This window comes from Mobula hypostoma, chromosome 14 (genome assembly GCF_963921235.1).
Source record: "Mobula hypostoma chromosome 14, sMobHyp1.1, whole genome shotgun sequence".
In the NCBI taxonomy this organism is placed as follows: Eukaryota; Metazoa; Chordata; class Chondrichthyes; order Myliobatiformes; family Myliobatidae; genus Mobula; species Mobula hypostoma.
This window is the reverse complement of record NC_086110.1, coordinates 11,730,867-11,757,732: the sequence shown is the minus strand read 5'-3', so window position 1 is coordinate 11,757,732 and position 26,866 is coordinate 11,730,867. Positions and strand designations below refer to the sequence as shown.

General features: G+C 44.8%; 2 protein-coding genes across 2 annotated transcripts in view; one reads left to right on the top strand and one right to left on the bottom strand.

Moving 5' to 3' along the window:
• LOC134356438 (sperm microtubule inner protein 8-like) overlaps positions 1 to 6,663 on the top strand; it is a 34,613-nt gene extending 27,950 nt beyond the window's left edge. The window contains exons 3-6 of the mRNA XM_063067384.1: positions 5,852 to 5,913; positions 6,006 to 6,070; positions 6,149 to 6,181; positions 6,513 to 6,663. Coding sequence (XP_062923454.1) covers positions 5,852 to 5,913; positions 6,006 to 6,070; positions 6,149 to 6,181; positions 6,513 to 6,543 — 191 coding nt within the window. The 3' untranslated portion in view covers positions 6,544 to 6,663. The remainder of the gene's footprint in view (positions 1 to 5,851; positions 5,914 to 6,005; positions 6,071 to 6,148; positions 6,182 to 6,512) is intronic.
• Positions 6,664 to 11,755: 5,092 nt separating this feature from the next.
• Positions 11,756 to 26,582, bottom strand: LOC134356437 (olfactomedin-4-like). Its single transcript, XM_063067383.1, has 5 exons — positions 26,476 to 26,582; positions 26,246 to 26,392; positions 20,594 to 20,812; positions 18,150 to 18,306; positions 11,756 to 14,367 (listed from the first exon to the last, which is right to left on the bottom strand). Exons 1-5 carry the CDS (start codon positions 26,533 to 26,535, stop codon positions 13,559 to 13,561), a joined length of 1,392 nt encoding a protein of 463 aa, XP_062923453.1. The 5' UTR covers positions 26,536 to 26,582; the 3' UTR covers positions 11,756 to 13,558.
• Positions 26,583 to 26,866: the final 284 nt, after the last annotated feature.

Here is a 26,866-nt window from a genome sequence, read left to right as displayed (position 1 = left end):
TAGATCTTTCTGTCTCTGTCTCTGGAGACAGTTTATCCACTGATGTCTACTATAAGCCTACTGACTCTCACAGCTATCTGGACTATTCCTCTTCTCACCCTGTCTCTTGCAAAAACGCCATCCCCTTCTCGCAATTCCTCCGTCTCCGCCGCATCTGCTCTCAGGATGAGGCTTTTCATTCTAGGACGAGGGAGATGTCTTTCTTTTTTAAAGAAAGGGGCTTCCCTTCCTCCACTATCAACTCTGCTCTTAAACGCATCTCCCCCATTTCGCATACATCTGCTCTCACTCCATCCTCCCGCCACCCCACTAGGAATAGGGTTCCCCTGGTCCTCACCTCCCACCCCACCAGCCTCCGGGTCCAACATATTATTCTCCGTAACTTCCGCCACCTCCAACGGGATCCCACCACTAAGCACATCTTTCCCTCCCCCCCCCTCTGCATTCCGCAGGGATCGCTCCCTACACAAGTCCCTTGTCCATTCGTCCCCCCCATCCCTCCCCACTGATCTCCCTCCTGGCACTTATCTGTTTAAGCGGAACAAGTGCTACACATGCCCTTACACTTCCTCCCTTACCACCATTCAGGGCCCCAAACAGTCCTTCCAGATGAGGCAACACTTCACCTGTGAGTCGACTGGGGTGATATACTGCGTCCGGTGCTCCCGATGTGGCCTTTTATATATTGGCGAGACCCGACGCAGAATGGGAGACCGCTTTGCTGAACATCCACGCTCTGTCCGCCAGAGAAAGCAGGATCTCCCAGTGGCCACACATTTTAATTCCACACCCCATTCCCATTCTGACATGTCTAACCACGGCCTCCTCTACTGTAAAGATGAAGCCACACTCAGGTTGGAGGAATAACACCTTATATTCCGTCTGGGTAGCCTCCAACCTGATGGCATGAACATCGACTTCTCTAACTTCCGCTAGACCCCACCTCCCCCTCGTACCCCATCTGTTACTTATTTTTATGCACACATTCTTTCTCTCACTCTCCTTTTTCTCCCTCTGTCCCTCTGAATATACCTCTTGCCCATCCTCTGGGTCCCTCCCCCTTGTCTTTCTTCCCGGACCTCCTGTCCCATGATCCTCTCGTATCCCCTTTTGCCTATCACCTGTCCAGCTCTTGGCTCTATCCCTCCCCCTCCTGTCTTCTCCTATCATTTTGGATCTCCCCCTCCCCCTTCAACTTTCAAATCCCTTACTCACTCTTCCTTCAGTTAGTCCTGACGAAGGGTCTCGGCCTGAAACGTCGACTGTACCTCTTTCTAGAGATGCTGCCTGGCCTGCTGCATTCACCAGCAACTTTTATGTGTGCCACTTATCCCTCGGCCAGTCCCGACTTGCAGTGACTTTTTCAAAATGTAGAAAGTACCGATCAACATCAGCCTCCTCAAATGGGGGAACCAACCTAACCTCCTGAGTCGCCCTGAACCCTCCACCTTGGTTCGGCATTTGGCCCCTCTTTAGCGCCATCCTTAACTTCTCCAGCTCAAACTCCCTTTCCTTCTCTCTCTCTTCCCGTTCTAGCTGCCTTTCTCTCTCTTCTCACTCTAGCTGCTTTACTCTCTCTTCCCATTCTAACTGCTTCATTTGGAACTCATGTTTGAGCCTTAATTTTTCCATCTGCAGCTGCACTGCCTCTCCACCAGGTTTGCTCTTAGACACCACCTCCAGCTCCCCGTGGGGAAACACACCTTTAGATACATAATGCTCAACGATAGCTCTGTGCATCTCCACTCTCCTCATTGTCAGCTTCCCCTTAAAAAGATTCAACCGTTTGGCAACAATCGCCAATTATGATTTCCTGGCATCCTCTAATGCCTCCAAGGTTGGTGCCTTTAGAACTTCCTCGATCTCCATTTCTGCTGTTTGCCCTTTTTTTCCCTTTCGGGAATTTTAACCCAGTCAATTTACCCAGTCCCAATTTTGGCATTCAAAATCCCGGACGAGATCCCCACTTACGTTACGTACCCCGTAACTGTGTTGCCAAACCAGCAGAAATGGAACGCTCGTTGGAGTCTGTGATTACTAGGAACTAATAAAGTTTATTAAAGAAATAGGTAATACAGTACACTAATCACAAGGATATAAATGTAACAGGTTAGCAATGATAATACACACACATACACAGAAATAGGGTAATAGGAATCAACCAAGCTCTATCGCAGTCTATGGGTAAAATGATCAGTCTTAAGTGAAGCAGAGTTCAGTTTAGTTTAGTGCAGTTCGAAGTAATCGCTGTTGTTGTACCGTTGGGGAGAGAGAGAGAGAGAGAGAGAAAGAGAAAGAGAGAGAGAGAGAGAGATGCAGTTGGTTTCGGGCAGCCCTTTTGATGTCTTCTGATTCCGCTGTGGCACCAACTGTGACCCCTCCATTCTGGATACGATCGTTCTTCCGCGGCAAACCTGGCACCCAGGCAAGGGCGGACACACACCTGAGGTTCCCACCGACCATACCTTTACACCCTGTGAGCCTCTGACTGATTTCCGCGAACTGGTCCTTCAAACTTCCACCAACTTGTCGGGGCACACTGCTCTTTCCAGGGTCTCGTGGCGTGTCGTGCCTTAGCAAACCTGCTCTTTTTATCCCCTTGCTGGAGTATCACCTGTCCATCAAACTTCAAACAGTTCAGGTTCAAAGCAAACGGTCTGTCAATATCTGAATTGTGTTTCTTTTTTGTTAATCTCTCTTCTCTCTTATTAGCATTTTGAATGTTTCTCCATTGTCTTCTGTTATCTCTCTCATTAGCATCATCCGTCCGGTAGCTCTGCTTGGCGTCACACATGATAATGTACAGAGGGGTCTTGGGGTCCAAGTTCATAGCTCCTGAATGTGGCCACATAAGTTGATAAGATGGACAAGAAGGCATACAGCAGGCTTGCCTTAAGTAGTCGAGGCACTGAATTCAAGAGTCAAGAGGTTATGTTGCAGCTTTATAAAACTCTGGTTAGGCTGTATTTGGAATATTGTATTCATTTCTGGTCTCTCATTTGCAGGAAAGATGTGGAAGCTTTGGAGAGAGTGCAAAAATTTACTGGGATGCTGCTAAGATTAAAGGGACTGGTACTATAAGGAGAGGTTGGACAAACTAGGGTTGTTTTCCCTGGAGTAGTGGAGGCTGAGAAGAGACCTGATGGGACATATATAAAATTATGAGAACTTAGAAAGGGCAGACAGCTGTGGCTGGGATTAAAATGCCTAATACCAGAGGACATGCTTTTAATGTGATGGGGAGAGTTCAAAGGAGATGTGCAAAGCATATATTTTACATAGTGTGGTGGACAAGATATGACAGGTGTTTAAGAGGCTCTTAGAAAGTCGTATGGATATGCAGAGAATAGAGAAATATGGTCCAGGTGGAAGCAGAAAGGGGTTAGTTTAATTAGGCGTTGTAACCTTAAGCAGTTTAGCACAACATCCTGACCCAAAGGGCCTTTTCCTGTGCTGCAGGGTTCTGCGTTCTGATTGGACAGGGATTTGATGAGATCTGGATGCAACTTTAGTGGCAATTAAGAGAAGGTTCACAGGATTCATGCCTGAGATGATGTCTTTGTTTTATGAGGAAAGATTGAGCAACTTGGGTCTATATTTATATTTGTTTAGAAGAATGGGGGTTGATCATATTAAAAGGAACTTAACTTGGTAGACACTAAAGGAATGCTTCTCTTAGGAGAAATCTATAAATTAGAATGGAGGTAAACTATTTAAGATGGGAGTGAATAGGATCACAGGTTTTTGGAATTCATCTACTCTGGAGAACTTTGGAGGATTAATTATTGCGATTTCAGATTGTTGGTCAAAAGGGGAATGAAGGGTATGGAGAAGAGTCAGGGGCTAGGCCATGGTCCTATTAAATGGTGGAGCAAACTTGAGAAACTAAATGGGCTTCGTATGTTTTTCTGTATAGAAACAAAGATTGCAGAAAACAATTGTTAAATACAAAAAATAATGCAATACACAATAATTTTTGTAAACAGGAAAGGCATCCTCTCGTGTTTCCAATGGGTGTGTTCATCCCCAGAACTATGAATATTGAAGCCCTTGATTTTTATTTATTGCTGCAGACTGCACAACTATGGACAGGCATCATTTCCTGACTTAATGGTATTGTTAACACCTAATCAATAATGCAAACATATTTTCTTATAATTACTAATCGATGGGGCATTGGTGAAACTACACCTGAAAGACTACATGCAAGTTTTGATCTTCTTCTTGAGGGAGGGAAGTGAGTTCAGAAAGGGTCCAATGGTTCACTTTGTAGAATGAAGGGATTGCCCTGTAAGAAATGATTGAGGCATTTTAGATAAACAGGAGATGATCTTAATGAAACATATAAGATTCTGCGGGTTCTTGACAAGATAGACAATGAAAAGATGATTTCCTGTGGCAATAATCAAATCTGTTGCCTAGAAATTTGATGGTTTATTTCAGTACTAAATGACTTCCCTAGAGTGAAGAGTAATTAGAGCCATTTCATGTGTCCAACATCGCAGTGGAAATAGAACTGTCCAGTTTCTGACATCAGTTGTATTTATGTATAAGATATGATTCACATCTCAGGTGCATATCAAGCCATGTCATTCCACAAGCAACAGGGAAATTAGAAGTTGTTTCAGGCTATTTCTAAAACAACTATGTTCGACTTACACTGTGTTGCGCACATAGGTAAGTCATGTTACCTACTTCCTACCCTTTGATTCCCCTCTACCCCCACCCCTACACCACAGCATCAACATTTTACCTCAGCGGTGCTCCATCATCTCCACCCACCACCATGCCAACTCAATTATCTCACTATCCATTCTTTAAGACCATATGACCATAGGAGCAGAATTGGGCCATTTTGGCCCCTTGGGTCTGCTCCGCCATTTCATCATGGCTGATTTATTTTCCTCTCAGCCCCAATCTCCCACATTCTCCCTGTATCCCTTCATGCCCGTTTAAGCATCTATCAAGCTCTGTCTTAAATATACACGAAGACTATGTCTCCACATCTGCCTGTGGCAAAGAATTCCACAGATTCACCACTCTCTGGCTAAAGAAATTCTGCCTCACCTCTGTTCTAAGTGGATGTTCCCCTATTCTGAGGCTGCGTCCCCTGGTCTTAGACTCCCCCACCATAGGAAACATCCTCTTCAAATCTACTCTATCGAGGCTTTTCAACACTCAACAGGCTTCAGTGATTTAGCTGCAACTAGCTACGATCGTGCAGTGCCTCAACTGCCGATCCCTGAAACTCCCTTATGGAGGCCCCATTCTCCAGGCCCAACTAGACCACTAAACTTTAGCCATTTCAACAGCTCCACTCTTATCCCAGTCTTAAGCTGGCCTCAGATGGTCTCAGATGCTCAAGGTGCCATCCAGTGGCTGAACCCCTTTTCTCAGCAGTGAGCTTTGATAACTGAAACCCAGACATCCCTCACATTTTTATTGTTTGATGGCAGGTAGCAAGAGTCCTCATGCTCTTGGGTGCTGATCCTATTCTAAGCCCCTCTGACTACTGTTCCCATCCTGCTGGCGCAGACATATGAGCGTCGTGTTGTGGAGTACCAACCTGACATTTGATCGTTGAAGCTTTGGGTGCTGACCACCATTGAAATATTCACTGGGTGCTGCGTACCACTAAGTGGAGCATTACAATATCTAGCCTCCACATAATTTACTTAATAGATGCAACCTTACTGAATGATAACAATGTTACTTAGTAAAGATTGCACACATGCTATAATAACACACGATGAAAGTTAAGTTCACTCAATCACTAGTGCATGGTATAATTACGTGTAGTAAGCTCGATATTTTCAGTTGTTCATTGACCAGTGCTTTCTCCTTTATTTAGATTTACACTACTCTGGGTATGCAGTCAGATATTTGAAACCTAACGTTACACAGTCCTGGAAGGTAGAGTCAATGCTTACCTCTCTCCTTTTTGTTCTCTTGCTGTACAAATCCATTGGTGATATTTAAAAGTGTCTGTTGCACATTCTTTTCAGTACTCTCAGCAAACAGAGCCGTCATTCAGCAATTACAACCAGAAGCCCATTGCATTCAATACTCTGTAAGTCTTGATAAAGTTTATTCCTTCAAAATGCCACCACGTCATTGTATTAATTGTAATTTTTCTCACCTTCAATAGCAATCAATTCAGAAGTCTGTCCAGTCCATTCAGGTACTTGTGTTTGATTTTTTTTTACTGTTGTTTCTAATTCACAATCTTTTCTCTGTGCTTACATTGATGTAGCAGAGTGACAACTTCAGTTACGTTAACATACACTCAGTGTGTGGGAGGGTGTTAGATATTTTGATATTGATTGGGACTGAAACTCCTTGCAAATAATTTGTGATGGCTGTTTGAAGCTCGCTTGTCAGAGTATAATTAACCCAGCACAGTGACGGCCTGTCCTCAGTGGCTACTGTCCACACTTGTTGCCAAATTGCATTTTAATCTAAGCATGGCACAGTATGCATGACTATGATGCCTTTATACCTCTGTTTTATAGCTGTTGTTCATCCCTGCGACCTTGGTATTGAAGCGCATTGTGGTTTTGGAAGCTTTGAGCAGAAGCTATTGGCGTGGAATCTGTGACCAGATTTGCTGCAGGATCTGAAGATGATAAGATAATTTCATAGGAGTAATCAATTATCATTCAATGGGAGGAACGTATTTCACTTCACACTGAGTAAACAGTGTAATGGAAATGCATTGTACGTGTATTTCTTCCAATGATCATGCATTCCAATAATTTGTTGCTGCCTGGTACAATGTGTTATGTAATTGTTTTCACAGTGATTCATGCAACTTACCCTCACCATTACTGATGCATTATTCGAGGGGTGATTGATAAGTTCGTGGCCTAAGGTACAAGGAATCAATTTTAGAAAACCTAGCACATTTATTTTTCAACATAGTCCCCTCCTATACGTACACACTTAGTCCAGCGGTCGTGGATCATACGGATCCCTTCTTTGTAGAAGTCGGTGTCATGGACCTCCAGAAAGTGGTCCACAGCAGGGGTGATTGATAACTTTGTGGCCTAAGATAGAAGGAGATGAGTTATTAGTTTTAAACTTTCTGCAATTTCACTCAAAGAGTTGAACTGCATGTGCATGTAACAAGAGCTGTATAACTCATCTCCTTCTACCTTAGACCACGAACTTATCAATCACCCCTCGTATAGGTAATATTTTATGCAACAAATACCTCAGTCTTTCTAACTATATTCCAATTGATTAATCCATAATCTAACTTCTACATATTAATTTTGTACGACCAAGATGGTACAATTATGTGAATGCTGGGGATGCTAGTCATGCATCGAGCATCAATCCAGGAAAGTGGAGAGTTTTCTGAAGGTGGCTTGTAGATAATGGTATGCCTTCAGAACGTCACTCAGTCATGAGTCAAGTCTTCTTGCTCTACTTTTGCCGCCGCAGTTTAAAAGGTTCTCAATAAGGTTTCAGTATGAGCTTCAGATCTTTACTTCTTGATAGTTGCAGTAGTTAGGCTCAGATGAATTCACCCAGATTGGAGAAATAAAGAAAAGGCTGAAAGAAATCACAGAGATATGTATGCTGAAGCTGTGGTGGGATTTGAAAACGTGAAAGTCAACATCAAAATCAACACAGTATTTAATCAGAAAGCCAGAGTGGGTTAGAAAGCTCAGGATAATTTTACTTGAGTTAGGATTCTTGGAGCTTGTCTATGATTAAGACTTTCAGTTAATGGTATAATGACATATTTAAACCTGGAAGGAAGAAAGACCTGGTTGAGGGTTTCAGCCTCCATGTGCAAGGTAATATTCTGTATTGGATGATAATATCAACCGAAATAGAAAGTGACCAAGGAAAGTTCTTAGAGAATGTCTAATTGTTACGTACCCCGTAACTGGGTTGCCAAACCAGCAGAAATGGATCACTCAGTTGGAGTCTGGAGTACTAGAACTAAGAAAGTTTTATTAAAGAAACAAGCAACACAGTAATCGAAAGGATAATAAATGCAACAATTCAACAATGATAACCACACATGTGCACAGAATTAAGATAACAGCATCAATCAAGCTCTATCGTTGTCTAGGGGTAAATGACCAATTTCAAAATGACTCAAAGTTCAGTCCAGTTTGTAGTTCAGTTCGCAGTAATCGTTGCCATGGCGATGGACAAGGTGGGGGAAGAGAGACAGAATAGGAACAACTGATCATTCAGAACACTGCTTCACTCACAGACCAGCGGGATGGCTCACAAACAGCTTTTGGGCAGGTCCTTGGTGATGTCACCTGAGGTCACCGACTGTGACCCCTCCTCCAGATGCGGTCGATCCTCTGCAGTGAACCCGGCACCCAGGCAAGGGCGGACACACACCGGGTTCCCGCTGATCGTACCTTCCCACCCTGGTCGTTGTCTGATACTTCTCACCCACTCGTGAGAAGCGTACCGCTTCCAGGGTCTCGTTACCTCGGGTGGCGTGTGTGTCTGTCTTAGCGAACCTGTCCCTTTTTATCCCCCTGCTGGGGTATCGCCTGTCCATCACTTCAAACAGTTCAGGGTTCAAAGGGGGGAGCCGCTCCAGACAGCTCTTCCTCCCACATCCCTTCATTACACATCTCCAGACGCTGCTCCATTGTTCCTTATCTCTCCTTCCCCTGAGGGCAGGTGGCAGACCAACTGCTGATGCCACTGATGCTAGTCCAGGCCAGCAAACATCTTAATTTTATGTGTATTCTCGTAACATAATGCTATTGTGTGAGTTTGGGTCCAGTAACCTTGATGAGAGATTCTCCACAAGTTAGTGAAGAGGTAAGGATTGAGGCAAGCAAATGCTGTCCTATCCAACTGGCAAAGATTGGACAGGCATCGGAGGAGCCCACTGTGATCAACCAGTTCAGAAGCAGTAGGCAGAATAAGAAGGATATGAATAATCAGAACTGCTCAGTACAGGTAGGTATCTGGTTTGACTTATTGCCTGACACTTGGTTACACAAATGTTCAATGACACTTACCAGTTTAATCATGGACTTTGACCATTTCTTGTTTATCTGTGCACAGTGAGCATCAGTGGGGAGCTGCAAATGCAGTCGTCAGCAAACCCCTGTCCTTCTGACCTTAGAATGGAAATTGAGATCTTTTTTTTGGCGTGTGCATGCATGTTCGTCTGTGCATGTGTGACTGTGTGTGCATGCGTGCATCCATGCGTGCATGTGCGCTGTTGGCAGGACGATGTCTTTTTCATGCCTTTACAAGGCGTGGAGCGAGAGAGAGACTGTGTGGTGCGCCACTCCTCACGCAGACATTTCGCGGTATTTTTCCCTTTATTTTATGAGGTCGAGTTGCGATCTCGACACTCAACCCGGCACGGATGGAAAGCCGTACTCGGGAGCGGCTCCAAATGGATTCGAACCCGGGAACCTTCATTCCAGAATCCAGCGCTGATGTCATTGCGCCACCAGCCGGCCAGAAATTAAGGTCATGGATGAAATGCTGAAGATGGTTGGGCCTGTGTTGTACCAAAGTCTAGGCACCACCTGGAATCATTGCCAAAGGTCCCAGTGCTTACCTGGATCAGCCGTGGAGATCCAGTACGTTAACCCACTGCAACTTGAGTTGGCCAATGAGATGCAGATTCAGATTCAGATTAATTTGTTTATCACATGTACATCGAAATATAAGTCAACTGTGTCATTGTGTTAACAATCAACATCATAACACAAGGATGTGCTGGGGCAGCCCACAAGTGTCACCACACATTCCAGCGCCAACACAGCATGCTCGAATTGCTTAGCAGAACAACAGAGAACCCAACAACCCCCGTCCCTCCCTCCCACCCATCCCCATATACATGACTTGACTTCAACAACTGTAGGAAGCAGAGCCCCAGAACACAGAGCTTCTTCACCTCTCATGGATGTAAATTATTCTAACAGCCTTTGAACGCCTCTGACATTGGGAGATAAAATTAGAACGAATACTCCTGTAAAATCACTATTTTAACCAAAGTTAGTTGAATTGGAAATAATTGTATTTTTAAAGGAAAATAATAATGGAAATTTTTAATTTGTCCCTCTAGATGCATATCTAAGATCTACATCGATATCAGTGAGGCCTCAGATCCCATGCTTGGTCTGTCCCGGTGGTGATTTCCCTTTATAATACTGGGGAATCCTACAAAGACCGGGTTGTATTGTTGATCTTCAAAGTCCAGTGACAGATGTGACACCTTCTGCTACTCAGTGAGTCAAAGACTCACAGCCCAGGCATGCAAGCACATGGCTTGCATCGGCCTAAGGGGCCGAGCTCTGATGATTCATGTCAGGCAAGTCAGCGGTAACAAACCAGATTCTGATTCAGGGACCACCATCGACAACCATTGAAATTTAGCCCAATTAATGGGTTGGGACAATTTAGTGGAAAGAACAAATCTCACAAATAATCACTAATATTTATTAATCCATTTTGGAGTTTTAAGCATTACCTGATATAGCTGATATTCCTACTCTAACCTGCAAGTGTATCGTGACTGCCATTTTGTGGGAGTTACTGTCTCCAATAAAGGAAGTTCATTTGAAAGCTCTCTATCTGCTAACAGAAGCAGCAACATGAAAGAGCTTAGAGATGTGATACTTCAGTCAGTTGTCACTTGTATGAGCCTGTATTGTAAACGTTAGTGAGTGGTGGAAGATCTAACCTAGATAAATTAGACAAGCCAAGAGGTTATGCTGCAACTTTATAAAACTGGTTAGGCCACATCTGGAGTATTGTATACAGTTCTGGTCGCCCCACTATATATGAAGGATACTGAGGCTTTGGAGAAGGTGCAGAAAAAGTCATGTGCTATCATGAGAGGCTGGACAAACTTGGGTTGTTTTCGTTGGAGTGCTGGAGGCTAAGTGGGGATCTGACAGAGGTTTATAAAATTAAGAGAAGCATAGACAGAGTAGACAGAGAGCATCTGTTTCCCAGGGTGGTAATGTCTAATATCAGAGGGCATGCATCGAAGTTCAGAGGGGGTAGGTTCAAGGGGGATATGAGGGGTAAGTTTTTTTACTCAGAGAGTGGTGGATGCCTGAACTGCACTGCCTGATACGGTGGTAGAGACAAATACATTAGAGGCTTTTAAGAGATGTTTAGATAGGCACATGGATATAAGGAAGATGGAGAGATTTTGTCTGGTGGCTTTCATCTCTGGAGTGATTGTTTTAATTTGAATATTACTAACAGGAAATAAACATGAGTGTAAAGTCTTTGTGTGCTTTTATACTGTTTAAGTTGATGTACTTCTTTTCGAATTGCTTTGCCCACTAATCTCCCTGATGTTGTTTTGACTGACTCTCAAAGGTTAGTTCACAGTGCTTAATAGCCTCTAGAATTTCCAAAAGCGAGCTTCATTGAGGAAAGATCAGACAAAAAGACAAATAAACTTAGTGTAATTGTTCATGCAGTCAGTTAAACAGTGCTGACTTTTGGGATCCTTCACAAGCTACTCTTGGATAGGTAATATATTTCACATTCTTTCAGCAATGGAGAGTGACATGAAACAGGGGTTTGGATGATAACAGTGTAACTACCAAGGAAATCAAGTGGGGAAGAGAAAGAGCAACTTTTCATTCAACAGCCACAGCAAAACTACAAAGTGATTATGGATGCCAGTGTTGCCTCTAGATTGTTGGAAAAGTGATAAACATGCAATTAGTGTACCAGTGCAACACAAAAATTGCTTGCCACGGAAATAATTTGACAAATAGTTATTCATTTTAATATTTAATTGCTTTTAGTTTAACAACGTACATATTTCCCGAAGGAACAGTAATGCAGCGGGTTGAAAGGAAGGTTTTGGTGAGGTATTTAAATACCAAAATACAGTAGCAAAGTTGCACCAAATGCTGTGTTTACAATCTCAGTTTGTGTTCCAATTTGCTAAACCTTGCATTTTGTATTATATTCCAAGCAACAAAATATATAACACACTTAGTAAAAACCAGGCTTGAGTTCCTGCCAATGTAGTACAAACGATCTGAATGGATGTGAGTTGTGACCTCAGTCCAGACAGACACGAGTGGCCAAAGGGTCTGCTTGGGTCTCGGAATTTAAACCCAACCAGAACCTGACCTGAGCTTGAGGAATTTTGTTTCCCAGACCTGATCCAATTGTCACCGTAGGCTTAACAATCTCAATGAAATATGCTTTTAACCTGTACTGTAGTTTCAGCACCAAATATTGATCCAGAACAGGGGATGATTAAGGTAATAATTCTACCCTGACTTTGATAAAACACTGTGTTAGATCAGCAGAGTACAGCAAAGATCATGCTGTATTTGAATGTACATTCAACCCACTCAACTCGAATCCAACATGTGTAGTCAATTCCTCTCAAGCGCAGGTCAGCTGGCCGTTGCTGCAAGAAGTTACGTATCTGGTCCAGACAGATGCATTCTGAAAAACAGGTCTTTGACCTGAACTATTACCTGTTTCTTCTTTCACGTGTACTAACCAATCTCCTGTTTCTTCGCCAGCATTTTTGGAAGTTTTTTCCCTGGTTATTTGCTCATGTATCCATATCTAACATATATTTTCTAGTGGAGAAGGCAGTCAGAGTTAATTAACCATGTTGGTCTGTCTGCAGCTGATCAGGCATGGATCACGGATTTCCTTCCTAAAGGGCCTCAGTTTTCACATGATAATCTGGCAGTTTTGAGACTACAGTTACTGATCTGTTGCAACACACACAAAATGCTGGAGGAAGTCAGCAGGTCAGGCAGCATCTACTGAGCGAAATGAACTACCGTTGTTTCAGGTGAAACCCTCCTGATTAGGGGTTTTGGGCTGAAAGGTCAACTGCTTATTTCCCTCCTTAGATTCTCCCTGATCAAGATTTCTAGCATCTGCAGCGACTGATCTTATGTTTTTATCTTTAAAATTCCTGAGTTATTTTGTGCCCTAAATTTAGATAACCTAGGTTTGAAACTTGTGTTTCTGGATCAGTGATCCGGACCTCTGGCAACTGTTCCAGTAACTTAGCCATTTCAATAGTGTGGCTCTGATGTGTTCTCTGCCAAAGCAACAAGTCCAGTCCCAACAAGTGTCAACCTGATTCACATTGATTCAAGTCACATGTACACAGTATAAGCCAATGTAATTGCTGAAGATCTTGTTAACAGTTCAGCTACAGGACTTGCCTCGCTCTTGGATCTGTAAGCACCAGTTCCTTCCCAGACAAATATTATGTTATTAATTTAAACAGTACAACAGGCACAAAGCAGGCAGTAACATTGTTAGATTGTTTGCAAAATCCAATATGATTTCTCCAAAAAAAAAATCTGAGATCTTATCATCGTTCTGCATTTTAGCTGCAAATTCCAAATTAAAAACTGGTGCAAAGTAGTACGTAAAGTTATAACTGAAATTTTAAGGAAGTGATTGAAATGTTTTTTCCTCAAAGCTGTTCTAAGGGTTGCCAAGTATGCTTTTCTTTTTAAAAATAAGTCCAAAATATATTTTAATTCATATGGTTTTTGGTTTCATTTCATTGCATTTATCTCAGGAACCTCAGTACGGTCTATGCAAAGAATAAACTGTAACTAACAACATAGGCATCACTGTACACATACAACAATTTATCTCGCGGGTTGTAGTTCATGTACTGAATGCCAGGTAAGACCTTTCGGACCCGGATAGCCAAATTATTCTGTTCAACTCCAGTGGTTGTGTCAAACATATAAAAAATCTCTTCAAACTCAGAATTCAAATATCTGGTAGCATACACAATACCACACACCAAAAAGGCATTGGTTGCTGATCGTTTGTATAGAGTGGTGTTCCAGCTATTGAGTAATGACATGTCAGTTGCATTGAGCTGACTGACAACCAGGTTTCCATAATTTAGTTCAGTTGCATAAAGTACCCAGAGCCCATTTTCATCTGTTGCCAGATCCATGTCTGAGTACCCATAACAAGAAGAAACTGTGCAATATGGAAACTTGTCATTAAAACCAGCATAAGGCAGTTTGACAGAGAAAATCTCCTGTGTGGTCATATCAAACTTGCAGAGCTGACCCAAATTGTAGCAGTTGTAATAGTACGCGTCTCTATACATTACTCCACCAGAGCCTTGAGCGTTATGGGTTTTAAGTGTCACATCAACAGCACCACTGTGGGTGAGAAATTTACTGTAAGAATTGAAAACCCGAATCTTAGTTCCAAACCTATTACTACTTGAGAGAATCATCAGCCAATATTGGTCCTCTTTTCCAGGAGCCGGCCATGGGTCCATCCCCCAACAACCGTATCGGTAGGATGACCCAAAATGATTGAGCATTGAACTCTTTGGATCAGAAACGTGTACTAATTTTCCAAATGAACAAGAACCTGTAACAAAAAAAAAGAAACTGTTGCAGAGGCTAACACACAACTTGCATAAGACAAAAGAGACTCAAAGTCTATTCAATGGTTTCTAATCAAGTCCTTTCAACTTCAGCAGATCATACCCTCTGCAAGTTCAACATTCAGTTGTCTGTTTTTCCAGGAAAAATCGCCCCACCCCTCAGTCATTCCCAATAGTTATTACTGCTTGACTTTTTTGATGCCTACTTCAGTATTTCTGTATTCTTTTATAGCAGGGAGTAGGCTATGCATAAACCTCTCAGTGCAGCTTGAGCAAGCACCTATGAATTATAAAACTTTTGCCTTCCTATAATACTTTCACTGGTACCAGTGGTACTTTCAGCAGATGGGAATGAGGCTCTTCTTTCTCTCAACCAGAAACTATGCAAGGCCTTTCCCTTCCAAGTCCTATGTAATGCATTCTCTCCTCAGTGCCAACTGTTACTGAAGTATCATCCCATTGCATCTCACTGAAGTGAGCAACCTTCTTTTGTAACCTTAAACACTGAGTAGAACAGATATTAAAGACACTTCAGCAATATCCAATCTTCCCTGGAGGCAGAATCCACTTTTGGATTAATCATTGATTAGAATTAGGAACCAACAGCTAGCTGATACAATAGGGATGAGAGGAATTCTTCAGATAGGAGTTCAACAGGACTTGTGGTCACGTGCCAGGGTCTGCTTGTTACTTAAAGGGCCTTCTCCATTATCATTCTGAATTACGGAGGCTTCTTTAAAGATTGTTTTAAAATTCTTAAGATATGTACACTGACAAAGTAGACAAATCACAGTAGCGGGGGGTCTGTAGGTCAGAATGGGAATTGATAAGGTCACTTCCCATTTTTCTCTGGTGCCAACCTATAGCATTATTGAATTAAATTTCATGATCCCCATGAAGATTTCAAACTCATGACCTCAATATTGTTAATGTAATAAAAGATCTACCAGGCTGCTGTACTTGTATACCATCTCCTCCCCCAGACAGCTCCCTTGTTCTCAGAGTATTCTCAGAGAATAATTGTGGGAATGGAAATAGAACCACTGTAGAATAAATAGAAATGGGGGCTTGAACCACTTGAAAAGGATCCTCCTTCGGAGTTGATATGGAATTCTCACCAATTTACCAGGAAACAACAAATACCCGATGTGCTAGTTCAGGAAAAATTAGATATAGTTTCTTCAAAAACCACTGGCATGATGATGTAAGCATCTCCTGTTCTATAGATGCAAGGTGGAGAGTATCCTATCTGGTTGCATCATGGAAGCATCAATAGCCAGGAATAGAAAAGTCTATGAAAAGTGGTGGATACAGTCAAGTCCAACTCAGCCATGGATGGTCTGAAGCCTGGCTGAAAAGGACGAGGGTTGGGCATGGGGTTAGTAATCCCGTACCGTGAAAACTTTGAGCTACGGAAACACCAGCAGAAGCTCCAAAGACCTCATCCCTGGGAAAGGAAGGATCTTCGTCTAGATGGGTAACACCTGGGAACAACTTGAAAAGACTGGGCAGAGGACTGTAGCAAGCCACTGTCGGCAGCCTATGCCCCAGTGGGGTGATGGGCTCAAGTAAATAAGTACAGTCCCGTTCATCACAGGCAAAGCCCTCCCCATCATTCAGCACATTTACAAGGAATGCTGCCACAACAAGGCAGTATCCATCATCAAGGACCTCTGTTATCCAAGCCAGGCTCTCTTCTGGCTACAAACGTTGGGTAGGGGGTAGTAGGTGCCACACCACCAGGTTCACAAACATTTATTACCCTATAACCATCAGGCTCCTGAGCCAGTATGGATAGCTTCACTCACCTCAACACTGAACTGATTTCATAATGTATAGGCTCACTTTCAAGGACTCTGCAACTCATATTATCCGTATTATTTATTTATTTATATTTATTATTTATACAGTTCTCATCTTTTACATGTTGGTTGTTAGGCATAGTGTTTCATAAATTCTATTGTACTTCTCTATTTTCCTGTGAATGCCTGCAAGAAAATGAATCTCAGGTATATGGTGACATACAGGTTACATACTTTGATAATAAATTTACTTTGAACTTTGGGAGCACTTGCAAGAACTGAGCCTGGGTCCAGTGATCATCAAAGTTGCTGGTGAACGCAGCAGGCCAGGCAGCATCTCTAGGAAGAGGTACAGTCGACGTTTCAGACCGAGACCCTTCATCAGGACTAACTGAAGGAAGAGTTAGTAAGAGATTTGAAAGTGGGAGGGGGAGGGGGAGATCTAAAATGATAGGAGAAGACAGTGTGGGGGGGGGGGGAACTGAGCCAAGAACTGGACAGGTGATTGGCAAAGGGGATATGAGAGGATCATGGGACAGGAGGTCCGGAGAGAAAGACAAGGTGGGGGGGAACCCAGAGGATTGGCAAGGGGTACAGTCAGAGGGACAGAGGGAGAAAAAGGAGAGTGAGAGAAAGAATGTATGTAAAATAAATAATGGATGGGGTACGAGGGGGAGGTGGAGCATTAGCGGAAGTTAGAGAAGTCGATGTTCGTGTCCCATGATCCTTTTTCTCCCTCAGTCCCTCTAACTATACCCCTTGCCCATCCTTTGGTTCCCCTCCCCCCTTGTCTTTCTCCCCGGACCTCCTGTCCCATGATCCTCTCATATCCCCTTTGCCAATCACCTGTCCAGCTCTTGGCTCCATCCCTTCCCCTCCTGTCTTCTCCTATCATTTTGGATCTCCCCCTCCCCCTCCCACTTTCAAATCTCTTACTAACTCTTCCTTCAGTTAGTCCTGACGAAGGGTCTCGGCCTGAAACGTCGACTGTACCTCTTCCTAGAGATGCTGCCTGGCCTGCTGCGTTCACCAGCAACTTTGATGTGTGTTGCTTGAATTTCCAGCATCTGCAGAATTCCTGTTGTCTGAGTCCAATGATGATGGCCACCATACTGTCTGGGAAGGCAGTCCTGAATATAATGTAAAGGTTAGGTGAGGTCTGTTTTGAAACAGATGCACACTTTTCTGCTCCTGCTAGTTCAGTTACCTTTGAAAAATACAGACTCTGTCATTAAAAAACAGAAGAAGCCAGAATGATTTGGCAACATTTGGCAACCTGATTTCAGTTTCATTGCAGCAAGACTTTCTTGCCGGGAGATGGAAACAGCAGGTCTGTTCTCCTCCTTGTCTATGTGGTGCCTGGTGACTATGGCACGTGCTGGAATAGGGAATAAAGGGAAGTTTGCCCTTTTCTAGCCCCTCACTTGGACTCAAAACATCTCACCACTAATGAGGTACTTGTTAATGACTGGTCATTGTAGTAAGGAAAACACCAGCCAACTTGCACACAGCAAACTCAAACAGTGCAGTGATAATGATAATATCATCCATTTTTATTGATAATTAATGATAATTGCATCCAGGATACCAGCACTGGTCCTGAAGCAATGACCAATTACCATTGGTTGTTTGTTGGTCTTTATTTATGTGTAGCTGTTCATAAATTCTATTGTATTTCTTATTTTCCTGCATGAAAATGAATCTCAACATAGTGTATGGTGACATATATGTACTTTGTAATAAATTTACTTTGACTTTGACCTTTGCATCCCAACGGAATGGAGTGGACATGGTCTCAATTTGACCTCTTATTTGAAAGCTCTCCCTTATTCCTACCAGAGTGTCAATGAAGATTTTGTACTTGTCTCTGGTCTGCAGTTTGAATGCAGTCTGCTATGTCAATGTACAGCAGTCAGGTGCATTAGCAACTGGATTGCAGCCGACAGCCGACACATGGTACCCACCTAGTTGTGGAGTGACATATGGCGTTGGTGTCACTAACAGTGCACTCTGGCAAGAAGACAGGCTCCTCTTCAGGATCTTGTTTCTTCTATGTTCTTTTACTACTTTAAGTCGGTCGTATTTTTCAAATGTATCCACCTCGTCAGTAATATTTTGCACCTGATGAATGAAGGATGAATACAAGAAGGATCTTGGGTTTGGTTATCGTGCTTTTTACCAACTCATTTCTAGGAAAGGAAATCTAAAATGGTGTGGGTAAATGGTATAATCAGATATACCTGATGCCTCATTTAGTATCTCCTGTGATTCACATAGTCCAGAAAGATCCTGGGTTCAATTTCCAATTTGGGCCAAGTTCAGTTTTCTTAGGCAATACAACATTCAGAAGATGAAATTACTGGGGCTCCAGTTCCTAATTGTTGTCAGTGACTCCTTACTAGAAATATGCATGCAGTTCTAAGTGCAAAGGGCAAGATTGATTCTCCAGCCTCCAGTGAAGCAATGATACCTATAAGGGCAATGTTCTGGTGATATAGACTCCTGAAGAATTAAATTCCAACAGGCAACAGAAAATTTAGAATACTCATTATCGTTATCTCATTTATGTGGGAGACAATGACAGTGATACATATAATTTATCAGAAGATCTTAAATTATTTTTTTATTCCATCAAAAGAGAGATACACCTGGATTGCAATGGATGTAGTCCAAAATTATAACATAGGTTTATCAAACTGAGACATTACTCTGTTTCTCTCTCCACAGGTGCTACATGACCTTTTGAGTATTTCTGGCATTTCTGATTTTAGTTCAGATTTCCAGGATGTGCATGTCTTTTATTTTTCAATGATTACAGGAACGTTGCATGTGCTGGGCTTGTAGCTAAATGGCTGGAACAGAGCACGTAAGACCGGAGTGACTGCCAAGCCTTGGTTAGAGCCACTTACAACAACCTAGAGGAGAGACGCCGAGCAATACTAATCACTGTCCAATAAGGAAGGAAAAGCACCAGCAGTGGCTCCACTTCCAGATCCAACACAGTTTTCATGTCCTTCTTGGGGACTTCCATGTCACTCACAACTTGGATGTAGCAGCCACCTATGAACACACAACAGATCTGCACAAATCTACCTGGCATCGTCAGATGTGATGGACAACCAGTAATAATAACAAGAACATTCCAACAGATCCAACAAAGAGAGGAACTCAGGCTATATGCTTTTAACCAATATCACTTTCACAATCAACCTACTAATATCATTTACACAAGAACATAAGGAATGTAAGGAAAACAAGGAAGACAAAGCAGCAGTGGGCTATTTGGTCTGTCTAGTCTTCCCCGCCAATCAACAACAGCATGGCTGATATGCACAGACCTCATTTCCTCTTTTGCTCCCCATCGCTCTCAATTCCCTGATCTTCCAAAACATTTTTTCACTTCCTCTTTAAGTACCTCCAATGATCTTGTATCCACACCACAGGGTGGTGGTGGGGTGGTGGTGTAGAGAAATCCAGTAATTCACAACTCCCTGCAAGAAATTCCTAAGCACCTCAGTTTTAAATTTCCACCAGTAACTATATCCCCTTGTTTGAGAGTCTCCCATTAGTGAAAGATGTCCACACTGTCATACCCCTTTGAGGGTCTTATATCTTGTCATTAAGATTCTTCCAAACTCCAAAGTATATTGATAAAAAGACTTTGGACACGTGATTAGACAATGGTCTTCTCATCCCAGGAGTCAGCCCAGAGGATCTCATTTGGACTGCTTTAAAGGCCACTACATGCCCTCTTAGATAAGGAGACCAGAATATGCAGAGTGCTATAAGTGTGATCTCACCTGTGCCTCGTGCAGTTGATATGATACATCCCTATGTTAAAATTCTAACCCTCTTGCAATAAAAGCCAATGTGCTCACCGCATCTGCCTACGCGTATAAGAACATCTCGAGCTCTCTGTACTTCAATCATCTGCAACCTTTCTCCATTTAGTGAGGAGCCTGCCCTTGGGTTCCCTCTACTGAAGTTCATAAACTGATCACAACAAATTCTTGTTCACTCACCTAACTATATCCTATTGCATAAACACAAGAGATTCTGCAGATGCTGGAAATCCAGAGTTACACATATGAAGTGCTCGAGGAACTCAGCAGGTCAGGCAGCATTTATGGAAAGGAATGAAGTGTTGACATTTTGGGACAAGGCCCTTCATCAGGACTCAGTATACAGCATCCTATTGCAAACTCAGACTACCCTCACTGCGGCATGCGTTCCCACCAACTTTTGTGTTACCTGTAAACTTGGGTGCTTTGCATCCTCTCCTGTCCCCCAGGTATGATTATAGCCATAAATAATTGAGGCCAAGAGCTGAGCCCTGTTACATCCTCCCAGCCTGAAAACAACCCATTTACTCAGACTCTCTCATACACCCACATGATACATGGCTTACCTTCACAGCAAACCTGGCTACATTCCCTTGGTTCCGAGAGTTCATTTCTTGAAGCTGGTTAACTAAATCAGTCAGCTCAGCAGATTCAATCTGGATGATCCGATATGAGACAATACTGTACAGATCACCGTCATATTCCTCCTCAAGTGCATTTATCCGGTGTACAAGCTTCTCCAGTCTTTGCTCAATGTCAGCAATAATGTCAACAGGTTCCTTGAACTATCGTTGGAATAAAAAATATATTTTCCAGTGAGATGTTGAGACAATAACCAGCTGCTTAGTGCACAAAGCACAGCAAGACAGGTAGCATGGAACCCAGACCCAAAGGCCAATCGAAAGAAAAATATTTTAGTTTAACTGTACGTAAACAAATGCATACATTTTTACAAATGCAGTAGATTCTGCTCAATAGGACGATGAGTTAATCAACTCTTAAAAGCTAAAACTAATTGAGAAAATAGTAGGGATAGTACTCCCTGCCCCTCACAGATACCTCCCTCCACTCACCACCCCTCTCTGAAACCTCCCTTCACTCACCACCCCTCTGTGACACTGTCCTCCACTCCCTGCCCTCACTGACACCTCCCTCCACTCATTACTGCTCCCTGACACCTCCTTCCACTCCCTGTCCCACACTGACACCTCCCTCCACTCACTACCCTCAGTAACACCACCATCCACTCACTACCCTCACTGAAACTGCCTCCACACTACCCTCACTGAACCTCCCTCCATTCAATACCCCTCACCGACACAGCCACTCACTCTCTCTCACTGATCCCTCCCTCCACTCACTACCCTCACTGACCCACTCTTCACTCACTACCATTGAGTGACCCTCCCTCTACTTACTGACCCCTCAATGGCCCTCCCTAAGCTCGCTCCCCCTCAATGATCTCAACCCCTACTCACTGCCCCTCACTGACCCCTCCCTCCACTCACTACCCTTCAGTGAACCTACCTCCACTCACTACATTCACTGCCCCTCACTGATCTCTCCCTCCACTCACTGCCCCTCACTGACCCCTCCCTCCACTCACTGCCCCTCACTGACCTCTCCATCCACTCACTACCCCTCCCTCCATTCACCGCAGCCTTGCAAATCCACTAGTATCACTGCAGGACTCTCTCTTTGCATTTTCTCTATCCCCATTATACCTTACATATTTGCCTTGCTCCTCCATCCACTGCCTCCTCACCCTCCACGAGCTGCCACTCATTCCCTTCACTACCCTGTGCCTCCCTCTCACTACCCTGTGCCTCCCTCTCACTGTCCTGTGCCCTCCCCTTACTGCCCTGTGCCTCTCTCTCACTGCCCTGTGCCTCTGTCTCACCGTCCTGTGCATCTCTCTCACTGTCCTGTGCCTCTCTCTCACTGCCCTGTGCCTCCCTCTCACTGTCCTGTGCCTCTCTCTCACTGTCCTGTGCCCTCCGTCTCACTGTCCTGTGCCTCCCTCTCACTGTCCTGTGCCTCTGTCTCACTGTCATGTGCCTCTCCCTCACTGCCCTGTGCCTCTCTTTCACTGCCCTGTGCCTCCCTCTCACTGTCCTGTGCCTCTCTCTCACTGTCCTGTGCCCTCCTCTCACTGTCCTGTGCCTCTGTCTCACTGTCCTGTGCCTCTCTCTCACTGTCCTGTGCCTCTCTCTCACTGTCCTGTGCCTCCCTCTCACTGTCCTGTGCCTCTCTTTCACTGTCCTGTGCCCTCCTCTCACTGTCCTGTGCCTCTCTCTCACTGCCCTGTGCCTCCCTCTCACTGTCCTGTGTCTCTCTCTCACTGCCCTGTGCCTCCCTCTCACTGTCCTGTGTCTCTCTCTCACTGCCCTGTGCCTCCCTCTCACTGTCCTGTGTCTCTCTCTCACTGCCCTGTGCCCTCCTCTCACTGTCCTGTGCCCTCCTCTCACTGTCCTGTGCCTCCCTCTCACTGTCCTGTGTCTCTCTCTCACTGCCCTGTGCCTCTCTCTCACTGTCCTGTGCCTCTCTCTCACTGTCCTGTGCCCTCCTCTCACTACTCCTCTTACTGACCAATTTTCTTCACCAAATGCCCACAGGACCCCCCTCTACTCCAGTCACAGACTCACATTATCCTGAAATCACAAGATTGTTTCAAATGTACGAATTGAAAGAATCAGAATCAGATTTATTATCACTGGCATTTGCCATGGAATTTATTGTTTGTGGCAGCGGTACAGTGCAATACTGAAAATCTACTATCAACTACAATAAGAAATATATCAGATAATTAATTCAGGAGTTGAAAAAGAGAGGCAAAAGTGAGACAGTGTTCATGGGTTTATTGCCCATTCAGAATCTTTTGGCAGAGGGGAAGCAGCTGTTTCCACATCATTTAGTGTGTGCTCTCAGGCTCCTGCACCTCCTCTCTGATGGTTGTAATGAGAAGAGGGTGGTTGAGGTCTTTAATGATGGACGATGTCTTTCTGAGGCATCGTCTTCTGAAGATGTCCTCGATCCTGTGCAGTGGCTACCCCATACCAGACAGAGATGCCACCAGTTAGGGTGCTCTTCACAGTACTTCAGTCTTTGGTGACCAATTCATTTCAAATTCCTAACAAAATACAGCTGCCAGCATGCCCTCTTGGTAACTGCATAGACACTTATTGAATATGTTATCTGTTCCTCGCTCCATAGCTGCTGCCTGACCTGCTGGGTATTTCCAAAATTCACTGTTTCATTTCAAACTTCCACCATCTGCAATATACCGCCTTCATCATCTGCCATGTCCATCTGGGTTCATCAGTCACATCAGCGTTGAAACAGGCAATGAAATTCATCGTTTGCATAACAAACAATGCAGTTCAAAGACGTGTTGGGGGCAGCGTGCAAATTTCGCCACATTTCTGGCACCAACATCGCATGCCCACATTATTCAGCAGAACACCACCACAGCCAACACAACAGTGACAGAAGAAACCTTACTATCCCCCGCGAGGCTGGGACAACCCTACTGCCGGACTTGTCAATGCCGGCTTCCAACCTCAGGATATTTTAAAAGCACCTGACTCTTTCTCTGATCACTGAGAGAGAAGAATAGATTTTTATTTCAATCACCCCATCAAAGCAACAGCGAGCAGTACCTTGTGAACCCCTTGAGGTGTAGGCAGACTCTAAATGTGACACTCTAAATTGGTGGTTTCCTTTTTGCTCTCCGGTGGAACCATTCCTCCCACCCTTGGGCAGGATAATGGTCACATTTCCACACTAACTGGCTGAACCAGTTTGCTCAGGTTCAGGTACAACGGTCGCTCACAACACCCAGAATATCTGATAGAAAGAGTTTTGAATCTTGCAGTGCGTCACAACTGTACTCGCTCTCTAAAGTATCACTGTGCACACTTTGCCCCACTGTTCAACAGTGATGGAACCGCATCGTGAGTCCTGGAACAGAGGTAAAAAATTGACAATCTAAAGTGTGCTACAGTGTTACAGGTTCCAGTGACAGACCTGTCCTGTCCCCACCACTACTATACAGCAGATTGATGTCACAGCTCTAAACCTATCAATACTGTATCCCAGTGTTCCAGTGACAGACCTGTCTCCCCCAGGAGTGTACCAGTGTTCCAGTGACAGACCTGTCCCCACCAGGAGTGTACCAGTGACAGACCTGTCCTGTCCCCACCACTACTATACAGCAGATTGATGTCACAGCTCTAAACCTATCAATACTGTATCCCAGTGTTCCAGTGACAGACCTGTCCTGTCCCCACCACTACTATACAGCAGATTGATGTCACAGCTCTAAACCTATCAATACTGTATCCCAGTGTTCCAGTGACAGACCTGTCTCCCCCAGGAGTGTACCAGTGTTCCAGTGACAGACCTGTCTCCCCCAGGAGTGTACCAGTGTTCCAGTGACAGACCTGTCTCCCCCAGGAGTGTACCAGTGTTCCAGTGACAGACCTGTCTCCCCCAGGAGTGTACCAGTGTTCCAGTGACAGACCTGTCTCCCCCAGGAGTGTACCAGTGTTCCAGTGACAGACCTGTCCTCACCAGGAGTGTACCAGTGTTCCAGCGACAGACCTGTCCTCACCAGGAGTGTACCAGTGTTCCAGTGACAGACCTGTCCTCACCAGGAGTGTACCAGTGTTCCAGAGACAGACCTGTCTCCCCCAGGAGTGTACCAGTGTTCCAGCGACAGACCTGTCTCCCCCAGGAGTGTACCAGTGTTCCAGTGACAGACCTGTCTCCCCCAGTAGTGTACCAGTGTTCCAGTGACAGACCTGTCTCCCCCAGGAGTGTACCAGTGTTCCAGTGACAGACCTGTCTCCCCCAGGAGTGTACCAGTGTTCCAGTGACAGACCTGTCCTCACCAGGAGTGTACCAGTGTTCCAGCGACAGACCTGTCTCCCCCAGGAGTGTACCAGTGACAGAACTGTCCCCACCAGGAGTGTACCAGTGTTCCAGTGACAGACCTGTCTCCCCCAGGAGTGTACCAGTGTTCCAGTAACAGACCTGTCTCCCCCAGTAGTGTACCAGTGTTCCAGCAACAGACCTGTCTCCCCCAGGAGTGTACCAGTGTTCCAGTGACAGACCTGTCTCCCCCAGGAGTGTACCAGTGTTCCAGTGACAGACCTGTCCTCACCAGGAGTGTACCAGTGTTCCAGCGACAGACCTGTCTCCCCCAGGAGTGTACCAGTGTTCCAGTAACAGACCTGTCTCCCCCAGGAGTGTACCAGTGTTCCAGTGACAGACCTGTCCTCACCAGGAGTGTACCAGTGTTCCAGCGACAGACCTGTCTCCCCCAGGAGTGTACCAGTGTTCCAGTAGCAGACCTGTCTCCCCCAGGAGTGTACCAGTGTTCCAGCGACAGACCTGTCTCCCCCAGGAGTGTACCAGTGTTCCAGCGACAGACCTGTCTCCCCCAGGAGTGTACCAGTGTTCCAGTGACAGACCTGTCCTCACCAGGAGTGTACCAGTGTTCCAGCGACAGACCTGTCTCCCCCAGGAGTGTACCAGTGTTCCAGCGACAGACCTGTCTCCCCCAGGAGTGTACCAGTGTTCCAGTGACAGACCTGTCCTCACCAGGAGTGTACCAGTGTTCCAGCGACAGACCTGTCTCCCCCAGGAGTGTACCAGTGTTCCAGCGACAGACCTGTCTCCCCCAGGAGTGTACCAGTGTTCCAGTAACAGACCGGTCCTCACCAGGAGTGTACCAGTGTTCCAGTGACAGACCTGTCCCTACCAGGAGCGTACCAGTGTTCCAGTGACAGACCGGTCCCCACCAGTACTAAAACACAGTCATTTACATTAACAGATCTGTCCCGAGCAGTAATATACCGAAATATTTTACTCTTTCTGCACGACTTAATTGATTTATTTTTTCAGCATATTTCTTATTGTAATTTACAGTTTTTATTGTTCTGTACTGCAATGTACAGCTGCCGCAAAACAACAAAGTTCACGACATATGCCAGTGATTCTGAATTTACAGTGACTGACCAGTACTGGAACCGGGTGATATATATTGACAGATCTGCCCCATTAGTAATGTACCACAGTCGATTCTGTCCCCTCCCGGAGCGGATCTCGTCCATCCTGCCGAGGAACCGTTACACTACGGGGTCAATCATGTTGGGAGTTTTAACCGGACACCGGCACTGGCTGTACCAGAGTGTGGACGGGCAGCCGAGGCTCACCTGCTCGCCATTCAGGCTCAGGCTACAGTTACCGCTGAGTGAAAATAGTTGCTCAAAGCGCCGCCATGGGAATGGCCCGTCTGACATCTCCAGCTCGCAGTAACACCTCTCGGCCACCCGAGCCCCGGTCGAAACATCGGCGTCCACCTGTTGAACGATGACAAGTCAGAACCCTGTGTAAATGCTTCTTGGAGTGGACGGTTCGAAGGAATGGGAAATACGCGACTTACGGGAAAAGGGGTGCTCAGTAAAATGAAGCCGAATGCCCCAACCAGTGCGCGCAGATCCATGGTGCAAGCCGCGCCGCCAAAGCTAAAGTTCCCAGCACCGTACTTAAGCAAAGGGGGCGGAGATTGACCACGGACACCTCGCATTTCGGCAACCCCCCCCTCTCTCTCTCTCTCTCTCGAAGCTGGACTAGAGAGCATGTCTAATGAGGATGCATTGAGCGACCTAAGGATTTTCTCTCTGGAGCGAAGGAGGATGAGAAGTTACCAGACAGAGACATACAAGATGATAAGAAGGCATAAAGTCAGTGGATAGCCAGAGACATTTTACCAGGGCAGAAACGGCTCCTATGAAGGGGCATAATTTTAGGGTGACTGGAGGAAAGTATAGGAG

What these genes read in the sequence shown, in the direction of transcription:
- LOC134356437 (XM_063067383.1), bottom strand. Translation starts at nt 26,535, where the DNA reads ATGGATCTGCGCGCACTGGTTGGGGCATTCGGCTTCATTTTACTGAGC. An exon ending in TGAGCCTGAATGGCGAGCAG is followed by an intron (nt 20,813 to 26,245) that starts GTGAGCCTCGGC and finishes TTCCAACGATAG; the next exon opens with TTCAAGGAACCTGTTGACAT. An exon ending in ATATGTCACTCCACAACTAG is followed by an intron (nt 14,368 to 18,149) that starts GTGGGTACCATG and finishes TTTTTGTTACAG; the next exon opens with GTTCTTGTTCATTTGGAAAA.